Genomic DNA, 16,900 nt, shown 5'->3' on the forward strand with positions numbered 1-16,900 from the left:
CCCTTTAACAGATAGGTTTCTTGAAAATGTGAAAAATTGCTGCTAAATTTAAAAAGCCGTCTAAAGTTTCCCAAAAAATAAATGGACATATAAAAAAAATAAAAAAAACTTTAGAGTAGACAGATTAGATATTAATTAGAAATATTTCTCATCAGTAGGTTATACAGGAAAATGAAAGGTGGGATTCAAAATAACAACTTGTGTGGCATAAAACAAGCCCTCATATGACCGCAGAGGAAAAAAACAAAAAAAAAAGAAGTTAGTCTTGAAAGGGTTAAACATCAAATATTTAATTAAAAAAAAAACAACTGATGTAAATGGCCGAATTTAGTTTCCTGCTGATAGGTTGTGTGCACATGGTGAGGATTCACAGCAGAAAATTCTGCTACAAATCCTGATGTGTTGGCAGGAAAAAAGGAGGAGTAAAATATGCAACTTATTTGTCACGGATTTTCCACCACTCATTACTAAAGGTGAAATTCGCTACAAATCTGCAAGGAAAAAATAAGCAACGTGTGCATGAGACTTTAGGGATCTTACTCACTTTGCTGGAACTAGGAAATCCTTCAACTTTTGTAACAAAACTGTGGAAAACGCGATAAAAAAATGCAGCATATGCACAGACCGTCACTTTTTTTTTTTTTTGTAAAAAAAAATACCAGGTGTTTAAAGCGTTTTTATGACATTTTTCATTTAGGGTCATCCTGTTCATGTGTTTTGGATAGTGATGTAATTCTGTAATTCAAACTCACCGGCTTCCCAAAAATTTTGCAACAAAATTTAAGTTGCAGTGAATCAAAAGCCTCCAAATGCCCTAAAGAGACGTGAACATAGGAGAGAGCAACACTAGAGCCCCCCGGATCAAGATAGAAGCTGCGTTCAGCTGGGGGTCCTCCCTGGCTCAGCCTCCCAGACTCTCCTATCAATTATATTTGTATTGTTCCCTTTTCCTCAAGCATTAACCTTCTTCACTGCTGTGCTGCAACACACTATCTATAATGTTCATTCGGTGTATTATGGCTTTCTCTACCCTGCTTCTATGGATAAGCTGTGACTTCCTCTCCCTATCCAGATTCACTACATAATGGCTGCTGTTTTCCCTGCTTCGGCTTTTATACAGGCTCTGATAGTCCCTCCTATACTATGTGATATGATAGCTACAATGCATTATGGACAAGCACACCCAGCCACGCCTGAGCTCATGTGATCCTCCTCTGGGTGATGTAATGTTCTAAAATGAGCAAGGCCACGTTCACACGTTCAGTATTTGGTCAGTATTTTACATCATATTTGTAAGCTAAAACCAGGAGAGGAACAATCAGAGGAAAAGTATAACAGAAACACGTCACCACTTCTGGATTTATCACCCACTCCTTACAAATAAAGAAGTAAAATACTGACCAAATACTGAACGTGTGAATGTGACCTTAAATTGCAGCGCCATTGTAGGCGGCTTGCATGACGCAAATTGCATATTGTTGATATTATTATTATTATTATTTATTATTATAGCGCCATTTATTCCATGGCGCTTTACATGTGATAGGGATATACATAACAAAAGCATTTACATAATCTTAACAAAACGAGTCAGCGACTGGTACAGGAGGAGCGAGGACCCTGCCCGCGAGGGCTCACAGTCTACGAGGGATGGGTGAGGATACAGTAGGTGAGGGTAGAGCTGGTCGTGCAGTGGTGTTTACTGCAGGTTGTAGGCTTGTCGGAAGAGGTGGGTCTTCAGGTTCCTTTTGAAGGTTTCCACGGTCGGCGAGAGTCTGATATGTTGGGGTAGAGAGTTCCAGAGTAGGGGGGAAGCACGGGAGAAATCTTGTATACGAGTGTGGGAGGAGGAGATAAGAGGGGAGTAGAGCAGGAGATCTTGTGAGGATCGGAGGTTGCGTGCAGGTAAGTACCGGGAGACTAGGTCACAGATGTATGGAGGAGACAGGTTATGGATGGCTTTGTATGCCAGGGTTAGAGTTTTGAACTGAATTCTCTGGGCAATAGGGAGCCAGTGAAGGGATTGACAGAGAGGAGAGGCCGGGGAATAGCGGGGGGACAGGTGGATTAGTCGAGCAGCCGAGTTTAGGATAGATTGGAGAGGTGCAAGAGTGTTGGAAGGGATGCCACGGAGCAGGAGGTTGCAGTAGTCGAGGCGGGATATGATGAGGGCATGCACTAGTGTTTTTGCAGAGTCTTTGCTGAGGAATGCACGGATCCGGGAGATGTTTTTGAGTTGGAGTCGGCAGGAGGTGGAAAGGGCTTGAATATGTGGCTTGAAGGAGAGATCAGAGTCCAGGGTTACCCCAAGGCAGCGAGCTTGTGGGACTGGGGAGAGTGAACAGCCATTGACGTTGATGGATAGGTCGGATGGGGGATGTGAATGAGAGGGTGGAAAGATGATGAACTCTGTTTTATCCATGTTAAGTTTTAGAAACCTGTCGGAGAAGAAGGATGAGATGGCGGACAGACATTGTGGGATTCTGGTTAGTAGGGAGGAGATATCGGGTCCAGAGAGGTAGATCTGTGTGTCGTCAGCATAGAGGTGATACTGAAAGCCGTGAGACTCTATGAGCTGTCCCAGGCCGAAGGTGTAGATGGAGAAGAGCAGGGGTCCTAGAACTGAACCTTGGGGGACACCGACAGATAGGGGGCGAGATGAGGAGGTGGTGCGTGAGTGGGAGACGCTGAATGTCCTGTCTGTTAAGTATGAGGAGATCCAAGATAGAGCCAAGTCCGTGATGCCAAGAGATGAGAGAATCTGGAGTAAGAGGGAATGGTCCACTGTGTCAAAGGCAGATGACAGGTCCAGAAGGAGGAGGATGGAGTAGTGTTGCTTGGATTTGGCATTTAGTAGGTCGTTGGTGACTTTGGTCAGGGCAGTTTCAGTCGAGTGATGCGGTCGGAAGCCAGATTGTAGACGGTCGAAGAGGGAGCAGGAGGAGAGGTGGGAGGACAGTTCAAGGTGGACATGTTGTTCTAGAAGTTTTGAGGCAAAGGGGAGAAGTGATATGGGGCGGTAGCTGGTCAGAGAGGAAGGGTCAAGGGAGGGCTTTTTGAGGATGGGTGTGATTGCGGCATGTTTGAAACATGAGGGGAAGACTCCGGTTGTTAGTGATAGATTGAAGAGGTGGGTTAGGGTTGGGATGAAGACTGAGGTGAGGTTAGTGATGAGGTGGGATGGGATTGGGTCAAGTTCGCAGGTGGTGAGGTGTGATTTGGAGAGTAAAGAGGAGACTTGACCTTCTGTAATGGTGGAGAAGTGGGGTTTGGAGGAGGATGGTTGAGTAGATATGAGGAGGGGTTGTGTGGACTTTAGGCCAAAGTTTTGTCTGATGGTGTCAATCTTCTGTTTGAAGAATGAGGCAAAGTCGTCGGCTGAGATGAGAGAAGAGGGAGGAGGTGCTGGGGGACGAAGGAGAGAGTTGAAAGTGTTAAATAGCTGTTTAGGGTTGTGAGATAGGGAGGATATGAGAGATGAGAAGTAGGTTTGTTTTGCTGTAGTGAGTGCGGACTTGAAATTAGTGAGGGATTGCTTGAATGCGATGAAGTGCTCGATGGAGTGAGACCTTTTCCATCTCCGCTCCGCAACCCTGGAGGCCCGGCGCAGTTCTTTGGTAAGTTTAGTGTGCCAGGGTTGCCTGTTGAATGTGCGAGGTGTGGTGTGTGTGAGAGGGGCGATCGAGTCTAGAGCTGCAGCTATTGTGGTGTTATATGAAGCAGCAGCAACGTCTGCATCGTGCAAGGAATTTATGTCTGTGAGAGGAAGGAGGGATTCAGAGAGAGAGTGTAGGTCAAGGTGTTTGAGATTTCTGCGAGGGTGTGTGAGTTTGTGGAGTGGGGATTGTGCACCCGGAGAGGGGAGGGTAGAGAATGTGAGGAGGTTATGGTCAGAGAGAGGGAGTGGTGAGTTAGAGATAGATATTCGCCAGCTTCAGCAAATTCCTAAAAATTATATACAAATTCAATTCACATCTAAATCAATTCGCTCTTCTATAGTTATTGAAGTCTCACTGTGAAGCTTATAGATAAAAATGGCCATTTTTGGTGGTGGGGTGTTTAGGCCATTTTTATCTATAAAAAAAATGTATCTAAAAAAAAAAAACTAAAACAGAGCATCTCAAACAGCAGTGTTTGAAGACATTTTCATACTTTTAATTATCTTATTCCTGAAAACAAATAAGCTGTAAAAAAAGGGATAGTGTGAATGCAGCCTAAAGTAAAGTTTGCAGAAATGTTAAAATCAGTTTTTGGGCTGTCACAGAAGCCCATAAGTCCATAAGTCCTCCACTCTGGCCCTGTAGGCCACAAATTTCATATGTATGGTTTTCTTTATTTTTTTTATTTGGGTTTTGGAGCGGATTCTGACCCAAATTACACAAAAAAAAGTTTAAAAAAACTCTTTGAATAAGCCATTGATTTCAGTGCGGGAAAAAGTCAACATTCGTTCTAGAGACATTTCTAGCTAAAAAAAAGATCAGAATTTGGCAAATTCAATAGAAATGGTATAAGATGAAAAAAATCCTAATGCACTAAAAAAATGTCAGTGCGTTAAAATAACCTCAGTGTGAACAGTCCCTTAGCTTTCATGCAAATATAACAGAGGAAAAAAATTAGTCCTGTTCTATCGCACTTTGCATTTATGTAGGTAATGCTTCTATGCAGAGATGTACGCTTATAATGGCAGAACACGCGACTGCTGTGGAGCCCGGTACCGAATGGCATCGCTGGTGTCTCAATTTTAAGAGTTTTTGGTTCCCCTGGTTGCAGTTACAATAGAGTATAATGGAGGTGCAGGGAGCCATCGGTTCTCTGTTTCACCAGTGTCTGCGCTCAGCACAGGGGGCGCGATGACATCACTAGTCTGTGCCGGCTGCACAGGGCCCCAGTCCTCACACTGCACAGACAGCAGCGGGAGAACAGGGCAAGCTAGACAGATGACAAAGAAAAGCAGTCAGTACCTGTAACAGGCTGTAGGGGTGTGGGGGAAATTGTTAGGGGGGGGGGGGTCACTACAAGGGCCTCATAATGTGTGTGGGGAAAATTGTTAGGGAGGGGTCACTACAGGGGCCTCAATGTGTGTGGGGGAAATTGTCAGGGGAGTCACTACAGGAGACTCATAATGTGAATGGGGGAAATTCTCAGGGGGGGGGGGGTCACTACAGGGCTCATAACATGTGTAGGGGAAATTGTCAGAGGGGGCCACTACAGGGGACTCAATGGGTGTTGGGGAAATTGTCAGGGGGGTTCACTACGGGAGACAAATAATATGTGTAGGGGAAATTGTCACGGGGGTTCACTATAGGGGACTCAATGGGTGTTGGGGAAATTGTCATGGGGGGGGGTCACTACAGGAGACTCATAATATGTGTAGGGGAAATTGTCATGGGGGGGTCACTACAGGAGACTCATGTGTAGGGGAAATTGTCATGGGGGGGGTCACTACAGGGGCCTCATAATATGTTTAGGGGAAATTGTCAGTGGGGGGGCACTACAGGGCTCATAACGTGTAGGGGAAATTGTCAGGGGGGGGGTCACTACTGGGGCTCATAATATGTGTGGGAGAAATTGTCAGGGGAGGGGGTTCACTACAGGGCTCATAATATGTGTAGGGGAAATTATCAGGAGGGGGGGGGCACTACAGGGGCCTCGTAATATGTGTGGGGGAAATGGTCAGGGGGGGGTGGGGGGGGGTCACTACACTACTTGAATCACTTCTCTGGGAACTCTAGTGCACATGTGTAACCACTGCTCCTATATATAGTGGGTGGAGCAGTGGTCATTCATGGGCAGTACCTCTTCTGTCCCAAAGGGGATGTACAAGACCCTTTAATCTGTGGGGAGTCCCAGTAGTCAGAACCCCAAAGATCATGCATGTTGGTGGAATAACCTCCTATTGCCCCATTTTGAACAGTATAAGGTGATTTAGGTGAACAATGGTCTTAGCTGCGGCATTTAGAAATTACACTTACTTGATAGTAAAATGGTTAGTATATTATTGCAGAAATAGCGCCACTAGTGCACACTGGTTAAGTCTGGAACTGCAGCTCAGCCCCAAATCCTATTTCGGAACATACAATAAGGGGAACCGCACTATTGTAATCTAGAACATCCAGAACCAAAACAACAACTCTGCCAGGATGATCCTGAAGCACTGACCCCACGGAGGACGGATCCACAGAGAACGCCATATTCTGACCCATCAGAAATCTAGGCTGATCGCCCCGGGCCAGGGTTATCCTGTCACATAGCCTGCGTCCATTGTAGTCTCCATTTCCTTAGCTGACAGGAGTCGGGTCTTCTATTGCGGAGTCCTGTCTTCTCCATGATACACAATATACCACAGTATACAATTATCACCACCACAGGAGAACAAATGGTGACACTTTATTAAATCATTTCCAGGACACATAACAGAGGAATGGTAAAATGCGGGAGTCACTGAATTTCTACAAAAAGTCAATACATCTGAAAAATTGTCTTTTAAGAGTTGTATGAACTTAGCAATTGCTGGGTGCAGTAGTGTAAATTGTGTGGACTGAGGCCCAGTGCAGCAGGCACAATGTAATAATGTCAGTACTGCTGCGAGGAGACTCGGACCTCAGTCACACCGGCAGAATGGTGAGACGGAAGCGAAGAATGCAGATACGCTGAAATTAAAAATTCTTGGCAGAAGTGGGGGGCGGTGCCAATCAGCCCAGGCCCCGCCCCCTCCTGCTGACGGGTCCCATAGCGGCCATGTGATCTGATAATACGGGTGTTATACCCCCAGGTGGGGCGGGAGATCTAACCACAGGGCTCCCCAATCAGAACGTGATGAAAGATCCTAGCAATAGGACACAATTTTGGAAAATGAAAACACCCCTTTAATTAACAATGCACATATATTAAGTGAATGAAAATACCAGAGTTTGCATTGCACCTGTGCTTCATCCTAATGACATAACTGAGCGGCCGCTGTTCCAGGACGGTCCCAGTCTCTCCTCAATGAGACTTTATAGGTCAGGCAATGCTCCCTGGGAAATAAGGTATGCAAATGAACTCTCCTCTAGAAGAAAGAAAGCTGGCTCTCTACTGCCACCTACCGGAGGTGGTGACCCTTTAAACGGATTTGACTGATTTTAGCTAAACCAGAAGGAAGAGCCGCCCATCTGCAGAGAGCGGTGCTGGGGGTCCTGTCCCTCGTCTGTATGTAGCAGGGGTGGTACGATATCATTATACCATGATGGACACATAAGGTGACGTGGCGCAATGTGCAGGTCATGTTCCTTATGTTTCACGCCTCATGTCAATGTCTCTACTGATAGACCATATTATAATCCAGATGGACACATGGTGCCGGACAAGCTGCTTTTAAAGCTTCTATGACCCCCATACTGGGCCCCTGCGGGGGAACCGGCAACCCTCTGATGCCAACTGTAAAGCAGCAACATCTTCCATGTTATCCCTCTGGGAGTGACTACCTGGAGAACATGATCACGGCAGCCATATCGGAAATTTGGGGATTAAACCCACACCAGGCATCCGTGCTCCGGAAGATCCCTTTAAGGAACAGAGTTCATTCAGGTCCCATTAGATCAAATGGTAGGAAAACAAACCTCAGAGGTCAGGGTATCTCCGTATCCATGGTATATACGTGAATCAGCTCAGATATTATACAGTTTATGGTCTCCCTGGTAAGGTCTTCACTAAATACCTAAGAGATGGGACAAAGGGGAAAAAAAAATAAATCAGCCTTTTAGGGTAGCACTCCAGTTTTTTTGTTTATTTACTCTATTCTGTCACTATGCCCCATATTATAAATAATTCAGCTAATTTTGTAGTTGTCCCTTTCTATCTGGAAATTCAGTATATACTTCTCTTCTGTTAGCTGATGTGATCACATGGTGACCCACGTTATGTTCTGTGAAGGGGGGGGGGGGTCACCATACTGTCCTGTGTGATGTAACTCCATCGACTGTACCACTGAAGTTCTCCACAGTAGGGGGGACAGAAGCTACGATCTAGGGTAATGATGATGACTGCACAGCTCCTGTCACGCAGTTGTAATATAGGAGTTCACAGATCAGTTTCCCTGACTGTATACTGATAATCTTTTAGTGTATTTAAGAGAATATAGAAGGAAGAATAATGACAGCAATCCCTTGCGACTGGCTCTTGCTGGTCATGGGATGCTGTTCTGATGCATCATGGGATTCATAGCAGAGCATAGTGGAGAAAGAAGCAGAGTGAAATTCAATATGAAGTATGAAAAAAAAAAAGGGGGGGGGGGTTGCATGGAAGTACACTGTATATAAGAACAGCTGGGTGAGGGTCCCTATGGGTGATGTATAGGCAGCTCTGTCTATATTACTTAACATAAAGGGAACCTGTCAGCTGATGTACGCAGCGCCCCAGCCGCAGGCAGCATCAGTCAGACGCTGGCTTGTCACAGCGGAGCAGGCGTTACTCTGAAGCATTGAGGCTTTTCAGAGGACACTTGCATTGAAATGATGGCTGGCGGCAAAGTGCCTGGGATGACTACTGTGAGGACCTGGCCACTTACTAAATACTTTTCCAGCACTGAGCACCCATTTTCGTTGATCTTATTTTTGTGTTTTGTTAGAAATTTGTTTGCTCATCAGTTCAATCTCAGGTATCCATTCCATTCAGTGACCTTATCTCAGGGGCCTAGAGCCATTGTTTTTTCAGCCAACAGACCCCTTATGTAGAAGGAAAGAGTGGATGCAGAAGAGCCGTCACCACAGGAGGTCTTATATGCAGTCTCATGTTAGGCTATGTGCCCACAATGCAGAAATGCTCCGGATTTTTTCCTGAGAGTTTCTGCTCTCCCTGGCAGAAAAAACGCATGCGGATTGTACATGTGGATTGTACATGCGGATTGTACATGCGGATTGTACATGCGGATTGTACATGCGTTTTTCCTGCCAGGGACATGCGGGTTGTCAAGCGCTTTCCAAACGATTTTAGCATCACTTGGAAAGTGCTTGACAACTTGGTCACACTATATAAATCCATGCAAACGGTATGGATTTATATAGTGTGACCATAAAGAATGGTAAAAAAATAAATATATACTTACCTTCTGATGTCCCCCAGAGTCTTTATTCGATGCGTCTCGGCTTGCCGGCAGCTCGCGGTACACTAAAGGACCTGCCAACGTCAGCGGTCGCGTGACCCGTCACATGACTAAATGACGTCATGGCCGGTCCTTGAGTCCACCGCAATCTGCCGGCAAGCCAAGACAAGCACACCGGGGGCCATCAGAAGGTAAATATAATGTTTATTTTTTTTTACAGGTTATATGGTACCCAGGTCCGGAGGAGAGTCTCCTCTTCTCCAGACCCGGCGCCATCCGCACATTGAAACGCATGGATTCCGCATGTACAGATGCAGTGATGCGGATTCCATGCGTTCCAATGCAAGTCAATGGCGGCGAAAACGCAGCGCTGCCGCAAAACAATTGATAGTGCTGCGTATTTTTCCGCAATGATAATCCGCAGCGGAAATTTCCGCAGCATGTGCACAGCACATGCGGATTATCATTGGGGAACATGGCAGACCTTCTACCAAGCGTCTTTTAAGTTTCTGCAGCAGAATTGCCGCTGCGGAAACGCTTGAAAAACGCATCGTGGGCACACAGTCTTAAAGTGAATGGTTAAGGGGGAGGGTGTCTTGACTTCCTAGCTTTGGAGGGGGCTGACCCCAGGGAGGAAAACAGACACATGCTTTAGTGAGGAGTTGGGTGGAAGGACATTGGAGGCAGAGGATGGAGACCGTGGACTTTGAAGTATGGATGGGAAAACATGTTACCATTATGGATTATGTCGTTTGGATTTAAACTTTCTTAAAGGACTGTTGCTGAACGTGCCGTCTAGAGGATCGTGGACTGTGGCTAAAGACTATACTGTCTGGAGATACAAAATCTGTGGGCCAACCAAAAGTTGGGAGACAGTGAGTATAGCCTTATACAAAGCCAGTGGAACTACTTAACCTGGATTGGGAATTTAAGGACTGAGAGAACTGTATTTTGGCCATTAACCTGGAATTACTTTATTACCATGGCTCTGATTAATAAAATATTGTTGCATCGTTAACCTGCTTAGGTTATTACTTACAACCCACAACCTCAGATCTTTACAACTACTAATCCAAGGAAGGTCCCCACTGGCTTCTTCCCAACCCGATCCCTTAAATGAACAAGTCTATGGCTACACACACACACACGTCATGAGGATCAGGGCAGAGAGAAGCCTCAGAGTCACCTCATACCAACACGGCGTTACAAACACATCATTGAGTCATCCACCAATTACGAGAATAGGAGGCCCACGTCCCCTGTACGAATGGAGCTGTAGTGAGCAAACAGCATGGACAGGTGGTAAAAGTTTCTGGTGCGCCATGTTCAGGACCTTCAACACTTCATACTTTTGGTAGCACCAATGCTTCCTGGTAAAGCTTGGCACCTACAGCGTCCTCACCTTCCACCACTCGGTTTCTGCGCTCTCGTTGCCCGGTACGTCCACCCCGTAGCACTGCAGAGCAAAGTGTAACACGGCCACAGCTATGTGTTGCGCCTGGTAGCGGAGGCAGATGTCCCCATGGTAGCTGTCCCTGAGAAGAGCCCAGGATGCGGTGGCAATAGGTGTGCGCTCCCAGCTGTGCCGGTTCATCCAATTCTTTAAAGACACCAGATAATGCAACAAATACTGCAAGGAAAAACGACATACAGAAGACAGATGGTAAAGCGCCAGGTCTTAGGAGTACACAGCAGTCTTTACCCGCGTTGTGCCCTTAAAGAAGGCCACAATTGGCACTGCCAATTATAATATCATGAGGTGTGCCAGGTGACTCCTGGACTAAGGATGTTATCGCACGTCCAACATTCATGGTCCGAGTACAGACTGCAATGTCCTGACTGGCCACAGGTCATCCACAGCCTCAGTTATATATCAGGCAATTAAGTTTAGGTCAGGAGAACACGCAGCCAGTCTGTACTCAGACTGTGAATCTGGCCCAAATATGGTGGGAAGAAGAGCTCTGCAGCACAAACAGCAGTAAAAATAAAAGCGCTCCCGTAGGTTGTATTACTTCTTGCTCACCTTGTGTGGATGAATGAAAGAGACGCGGAAGTGGAGGAGCCGGAGCATCAGTAATTCACACTGCACAATACTATCCCGCAGCTCCCAGAACTTGGCGTCAACTTCAAGGGGGTCACTGCCTGGATTTAGATACCTGTCAAAAGAAAATAAACTTCAGACAGTGCACTTTCCATGTCTACCCAAGTATTCGCCCGCCCATTACTGGGCACAAGGAGCACCCGATGGCCTCTGATCTCACCCGCTCCTTTTATGCTGATGCAAGGAGTAAACAGAGCCTTAAAGGGTTAAACAAATACGTAGATCCCACGGATCATACAGGGGCTTCTTACCTGTGGCACACATTAATGATGTCCCTGGTTCTGAGATGTTGCTCCTCTACCTTCCCAGCCAGGTAGATGGCAGACATCGCCACCAGGTACGGGTCATAGGCATCCAGCGACGTCTCATGGAAGAACTTGTGGTACACTGTGCAAGCTGTAGCTGTGGGGATAGACTGCATCCCGAGCTTCACCCCTGCAAAAGAGGACAGTGGTTGGGGCAACACTGGACGAGGGGGGGTGTGGTCACATCACGCCACCACTGATCACTTCCTCCTGGTGAGGGGTGATGTTAAAACTGAAGAGTGGTCACCCCGCCATATCATAGAGCGCACACATAACCCGGCTCCATCGCAGGGACGCAAGTCATGTTCAGCCAGGACTTGAACAAAGGGGAGGTGTAAATATATATACATAGCGCCTCCATGTATGAGCAGCCGCCACAGCTCTCCCTCTCTTGTGCCTGGTCCGCCCGTGGCCCTCTTTTTACCCCAGAGCCCAGGCAGCCTGCGGCCCTTTTTTTCCCCAGTATTGCCCACGGCCCTTTTTCCACTGTGCCCCCCCCCCACCCGTCCCTCTTTTTCCCCTATGCCCGCAGCTATCTTTTACCCCTGCGGCCCCTTTTTCCCCGTGCCCGAGCTGCCCACAGCCCTCTTTTTCCCCTGTGCCCGGACCACCCACGGGCCTTTTTTTCTCCTGTGTCGCCCACGTCCCTCTTTTACCTCCGCAGCTCTCTTCTTCCCCTGTGCCCCCAGCCAGGGCTGTGGAGTCGGTAAGCCGTTTAAACCTAAGGCTCCTCAATTTCCATGACTGCGACTCCCTCATACAGGGCTCATGTGTAAGTGATAAATTTACTGTAGCACAGATTCATCTCAGCTAAAAGTCTAGACCCTTAGATCAGGAATAGGACAGACATTTATAGGACATTTCATAACTTTCCCAAATTCTTATGAAAAAATATTCCCCACAAACTGCATTGAACTACTGTACCCAATTATTATATATTTTAGGAGCTGGAGTTGGTTCATTGTATACGGACTCCGATTCAGACTCCACCAAAATGGACTCCAACTCCACAGCCCTGCCCCCCGCTTCCCTCTTTGTCCCCTGTGCCCCCTGCAGCCCTCTTTTACCTCCGCAGCTCTCTTTGTCCCATGCCCCCCACGGCTCTCTTTGTCCCCTGTGCCTCCCATGGCTCTCTTTAACCTACGCGGCTCTCTTGGTCCCCTGTGCCCCCCACGGCTCTCTTTGTCCCCTGTGCCTCCCGCGGCTCTCTTTAACCTCTGCGGCTCTCTTTGTCCCCTGTGCCCCCTGCGGCTCTCTTAACCTCCACGGCTCTCTTTATCCCCCTGTGCCCCCCGCGGCTCTCTTTTTCCGGTGCTCTGGCCGCCTGCGGGCCTCTTTTTGACCTATGCCGGGACCGCCCACACCCCAGTCAACACAACCCTCCCAAGATCAGCGAGTGACATGTACAAATCCCCCTCACAGTCACAGCCACCATATCACTAGCGGGTCCGCAAACACTATAACCCTCCACTAGGGGCGCTGCTCACCAGCCTCCATAATGAATCTTATGACCCTGAAGTGAGTTTTTGCAGCTTTGTCTTTCTCGGGGGGCGCTGCTGCGCTGGACGACTCCATTCCTGTAGAGATGGAAACAAATGAATAAGAAGTCAGCAAAGTACAAAGATCAAAAAGAAAGTTACAGAAGGAACGATGATGATGGAGAGACATGTCCGACCCTTGGAGGCCGCACTGAGCCGGATCCGCCGCACCGGTCACAGCGGGAGCGGAGTCCAGGCCGCCACAGGCCGGAGAGCCACAATAATGGGCAGGTATTAATGTTAAGGCTGTATTACAGTATTGCACAAGAGATCGCAGGTTTAAGACATGGAGAAATATCACAATAATCACTTATTTTACCAAAAGGGAAATAAAATCGAATGAAAAAAAAAAACATTTTAGTTTTGTCGTCTCTGAACCAGAAAAATATAAGAAAAATTATCCCATAAGGGAAGGAGGGAAACAAAGATCAGAGGTAAACACGGAACAAAAAGAAGGTGAGAAAGTCGCAGGAGGAAGAAATAACGAGGACACCGGGAAGCATAACCCGAAGCAAAGGAGCCGGGAGAGGAGAAGGACTGACCCCGGGAGGAGAGGAGAAGGACTGACCCCGGGAGGAGAGGAGAAGGACTGACCCCGGGAGGAGAGGAGAAGGACTGACCCCGGGAGGAGAGAAGGACTGACCCCGGGAGGAGAGGAGCGGCTGCAGCCACCTCCCGGCATGCACGGCCCGGTGCCATCACATATAATGTACGGTTACAGAAAGGACTGTATCATGGGAAGAGACTGCAAGTCCCAGCATGCACTGCTGCAGACCCGGGCGCTGGCAGCAAGGAGGGCGATATCCGGGTACCTGAGGTGCGGGAGCAGCCGGGTCACTGACAGAGCGACGAGCCCCACATGGGAGAAAAGGGGGAGAAGAAAGGACCTGTGCTGACGTCACGATCATGTGATCGGTCACATGACAGAGACGCTGTATAGGCTATTGCTAGTTAGCTTGGTATAGGGGGTGGAGCAACATAGGCTGCATAAGAGGTGGGCGGGATGTAGGCGTGTGCAATGTGCTGCAGAGCTGTGTGTGTGCAATGTGCTGCAGAGCTGTGTGTGTGCAATGTGCTGCAGAGCTGTGTGTGTGTATTGTGCTGCAGAGCTGTGTGTGCAGTGTGCTGCAGAGCTGTGTGTGCAATGTGCTGCAGAGCTGTGTGTGTAATGTACTGCACAATTGTATGTGTGTAATGTGCTGCACAGCTGTGTGTGTGTAATGTGCTGCAGAGCTGTGTGTAATGTGCTGCAGAGCTGCGTGCGTAATGTGCTGCAGAGCTGTGTGTGTATTGTGCTGCAGAACTGTGTGTGTATTGTGCTGCAGAGCTGTGTGTGTAATGTACTGCAAAACTATGTGTGTGTAATGTGCTGCAGAGCTGTGTGTGTATTGTGCTGCAGAGCTGTTTGTGCAACGTGCTGCAGAGCTGTGTGTGTAACGTGCAGCAGAGCTGTGTGTGTAATGTACTGCACAACTGTATGTGTAATGTGCTGCAGAGCTGTGTGTGTGTAATGTGCTGCAGAGCTGCGTGCGTAATGTGCTGCAGAGCTGTGTGTGTATTGTGCTGCAGAGCTGTGTGTGTAATGTACTGCAAAACTATGTGTGTGTAATGTGCTGCAGAGCTGTGTGTAATGTGCTGCAGAGCTGCGTGCGTAATGTGCTGCAGAGCTGTGTGTGTATTGTGCTGCAGAGCTGTGTGTGTAATGTACTGCAAAACTATGTGTGTGTAATGTGCTACAGAGCTGCGTGTGTAATGTGCTGCAGAGCTGCGTGCGTAATGTGCTGCAGAGCTGTGTGTGTATTGTGCTGCAGAGCTGTGTGTGTAATGTACTGCAAAACTATGTGTGTGTAATGTGCTACAGAGCTGTGTGTGTAATGTGCTGCAGAGCTGTGTGTGTATTGTGCTGCAGAGCTGTTTGTGCAACGTGCTGCAGAGCTGTTTGCGCAACGTGCTGCAGAGCTGCGTGCGCAACGTGCTGCAGAGCTGCGTGCGCAACGTGCTGCAGAGCTGCGTGCGCAACGTGCTGCAGAGCTCTGTGTGTAATGTACAGCAGAGCTGTGTGTGTAATGTGTGTGGTGCAGAGCTGTGTGTGTAATGTGCTGCAGAAGTGTGTGTGTGTAATGTGCAGCAGAGCTGTGCTTGTAATGTGTGTTCAGCTGAGCTATGTTTGTAATGTCTGTAATGACCGCTCTATACAGAAAGTGCGCCTGTCCGCTGTAAATCTATGGCAGATATCACCAAGGGGTTAAGTGCATATTTTGCAATACCCTGCAGTACCACCAGGTGGCGTGTCGTCCCCTCATTATACAAAAATCCACAAGGAATCCTGTCCCCGCAGCGGTGATTTATCCCTAGGATGGCCATGCCTGCCTGCCCTGCACAACACAATTTTTTTTCCAACTTTATCAATGCTCTTGGTAACAGATTGGCTGCGATGCCCCCGTATCTCTCGGCGGTGAGCCCGCACACGGCACTGCTGTATTCCCGAAATATTCTCTCCTTTTCCTCCGGTTGCCATGGCGGTGCAGATGCCGCATGGTTACAGAGCACGAAGCATTGCTCATCCCGTCCTCCCCGCCCGCTTGACTGTGAATTGAAGCATTTTTCTTTTTTTTTTGTTACTGGGTGATTCTAAACTTAGCTCTCAATGTCACTGCCAGAAAGGTGGGCGACAAGAACGACCCCATCTGCCACCGGCGGCAGCAGCATTGGTGAATCAGTTATAGGAGAAGCCCCCCAGATGGGAAGTAACAAGGTGCCTCCATTTTCTGCCTCCCTAGGCCGGCCATTTGCATTATTATTTACCCTCCCACCGTCCCCACACAACAGGCCTTACCACCACGAATGGTTAATAACATATTGGCAGAGGGGGCGCAATCCTCTGTAATTTGAGCCCCCTCTGTTGCAATGGCCGTCCTCTTCTGCAGTGGAGGAAGACTCATGCTCCTCCCACTTGACTTATCTTTTGTGGGGGCCATTGTAGCGTGACCATCACCCTTGTCCCACTTTGTCCCCGGGGCATCTGGTATCGGCTCTACCACTCACACACAATGGCGGCATTCATCTATGGCGCCAGGACCCTTACAACTAGTTTGGGATCCTCCATAGCCTAACTTTACTCATAGAGTTGGGGGAGAGAGAGTGTCCACCATGCTTTATATGGCGACGTCCAGTGCTTATATTTGCCCCCCTTCTACACTCCTATGAAGGCGTGGCAGACACGGCGATCTTCAGTAGGCCATTGTCGGCCATGACACATTTCCAACCACCCCTTAAGATGCCACTGTCACAATGGATAGCGGCATCTTAAGGGGTTAAACTGGGCTAGCTGTGATCGCAGATGCTGGCTGTACAACACAGCCGTATGGAGCAAGCTTAGATCCTAAGTGGCCGCGTATAATTCATGTATAGGGGGGTGACCAGCTGACCAAAGACAGGGCTCCATATAGCACAAAATGGCTGCCAATAGTTGTAACTTCTTATCCCAACGCAGAATTAGACTCATTTCAGAAAATTTCCTGTCATGATATTTTTGGCTTTTGGTTCCATGATGATTGTGAACTGCTGTGAAGTATGTACACCCTTTTTTATACAAGTAAGTGACCCCCCCCCCTGTACATAGTGTTATCTCAGTCAAGAGGGCCATTGTTGTAGTAGTAGTGAGCGATGTGTCCGAGCGTTGTCCCAATGAATCAGACTGGCCTGTTCTGCACAGACAATGGGGCTGTTGTGACTGCCATCCGATATAGGAACTGCCCAGGGCATCGCTGTGGACACAATGGCCCCAGTCACTGATAGACGTCTGTGGACATGTAGGCAGCTTAAAGAGCATTTCCCAGAAAAGTAAGGAAATATGTCACTGAAATGTCCACATCAG

The 16,900-nt window shown here is 48.0% G+C and overlaps 1 protein-coding gene across 1 annotated transcript; it reads right to left on the reverse strand.

Annotated features, from left to right (window-relative positions):
* Nucleotides 1–6,348: 6,348 nt before the first annotated feature.
* On the reverse strand, nucleotides 6,349–13,970 carry CCNQ (cyclin Q). The gene is made up of 6 exons (XM_073639938.1): nucleotides 13,836–13,970; nucleotides 12,973–13,062; nucleotides 11,432–11,615; nucleotides 11,103–11,235; nucleotides 10,482–10,709; nucleotides 6,349–7,696 (listed from the first exon to the last, which is right to left on the reverse strand). The coding sequence occupies exons 2-6, from the start codon at nucleotides 13,058–13,060 to the stop codon at nucleotides 7,607–7,609; spliced, it is 723 nt and encodes a 240-aa protein (XP_073496039.1). The 5' UTR covers nucleotides 13,061–13,062; nucleotides 13,836–13,970; the 3' UTR covers nucleotides 6,349–7,606.
* Nucleotides 13,971–16,900: the final 2,930 nt, after the last annotated feature.

The sequence above is a fragment of the Phyllobates terribilis genome, unplaced genomic scaffold, assembly GCF_046119375.1.
Source record: "Phyllobates terribilis strain yellow unplaced genomic scaffold, ASM4611937v1 Scaffold_7__3_contigs__length_470593459, whole genome shotgun sequence".
Taxonomy (NCBI): domain Eukaryota; kingdom Metazoa; phylum Chordata; class Amphibia; order Anura; family Dendrobatidae; genus Phyllobates; species Phyllobates terribilis.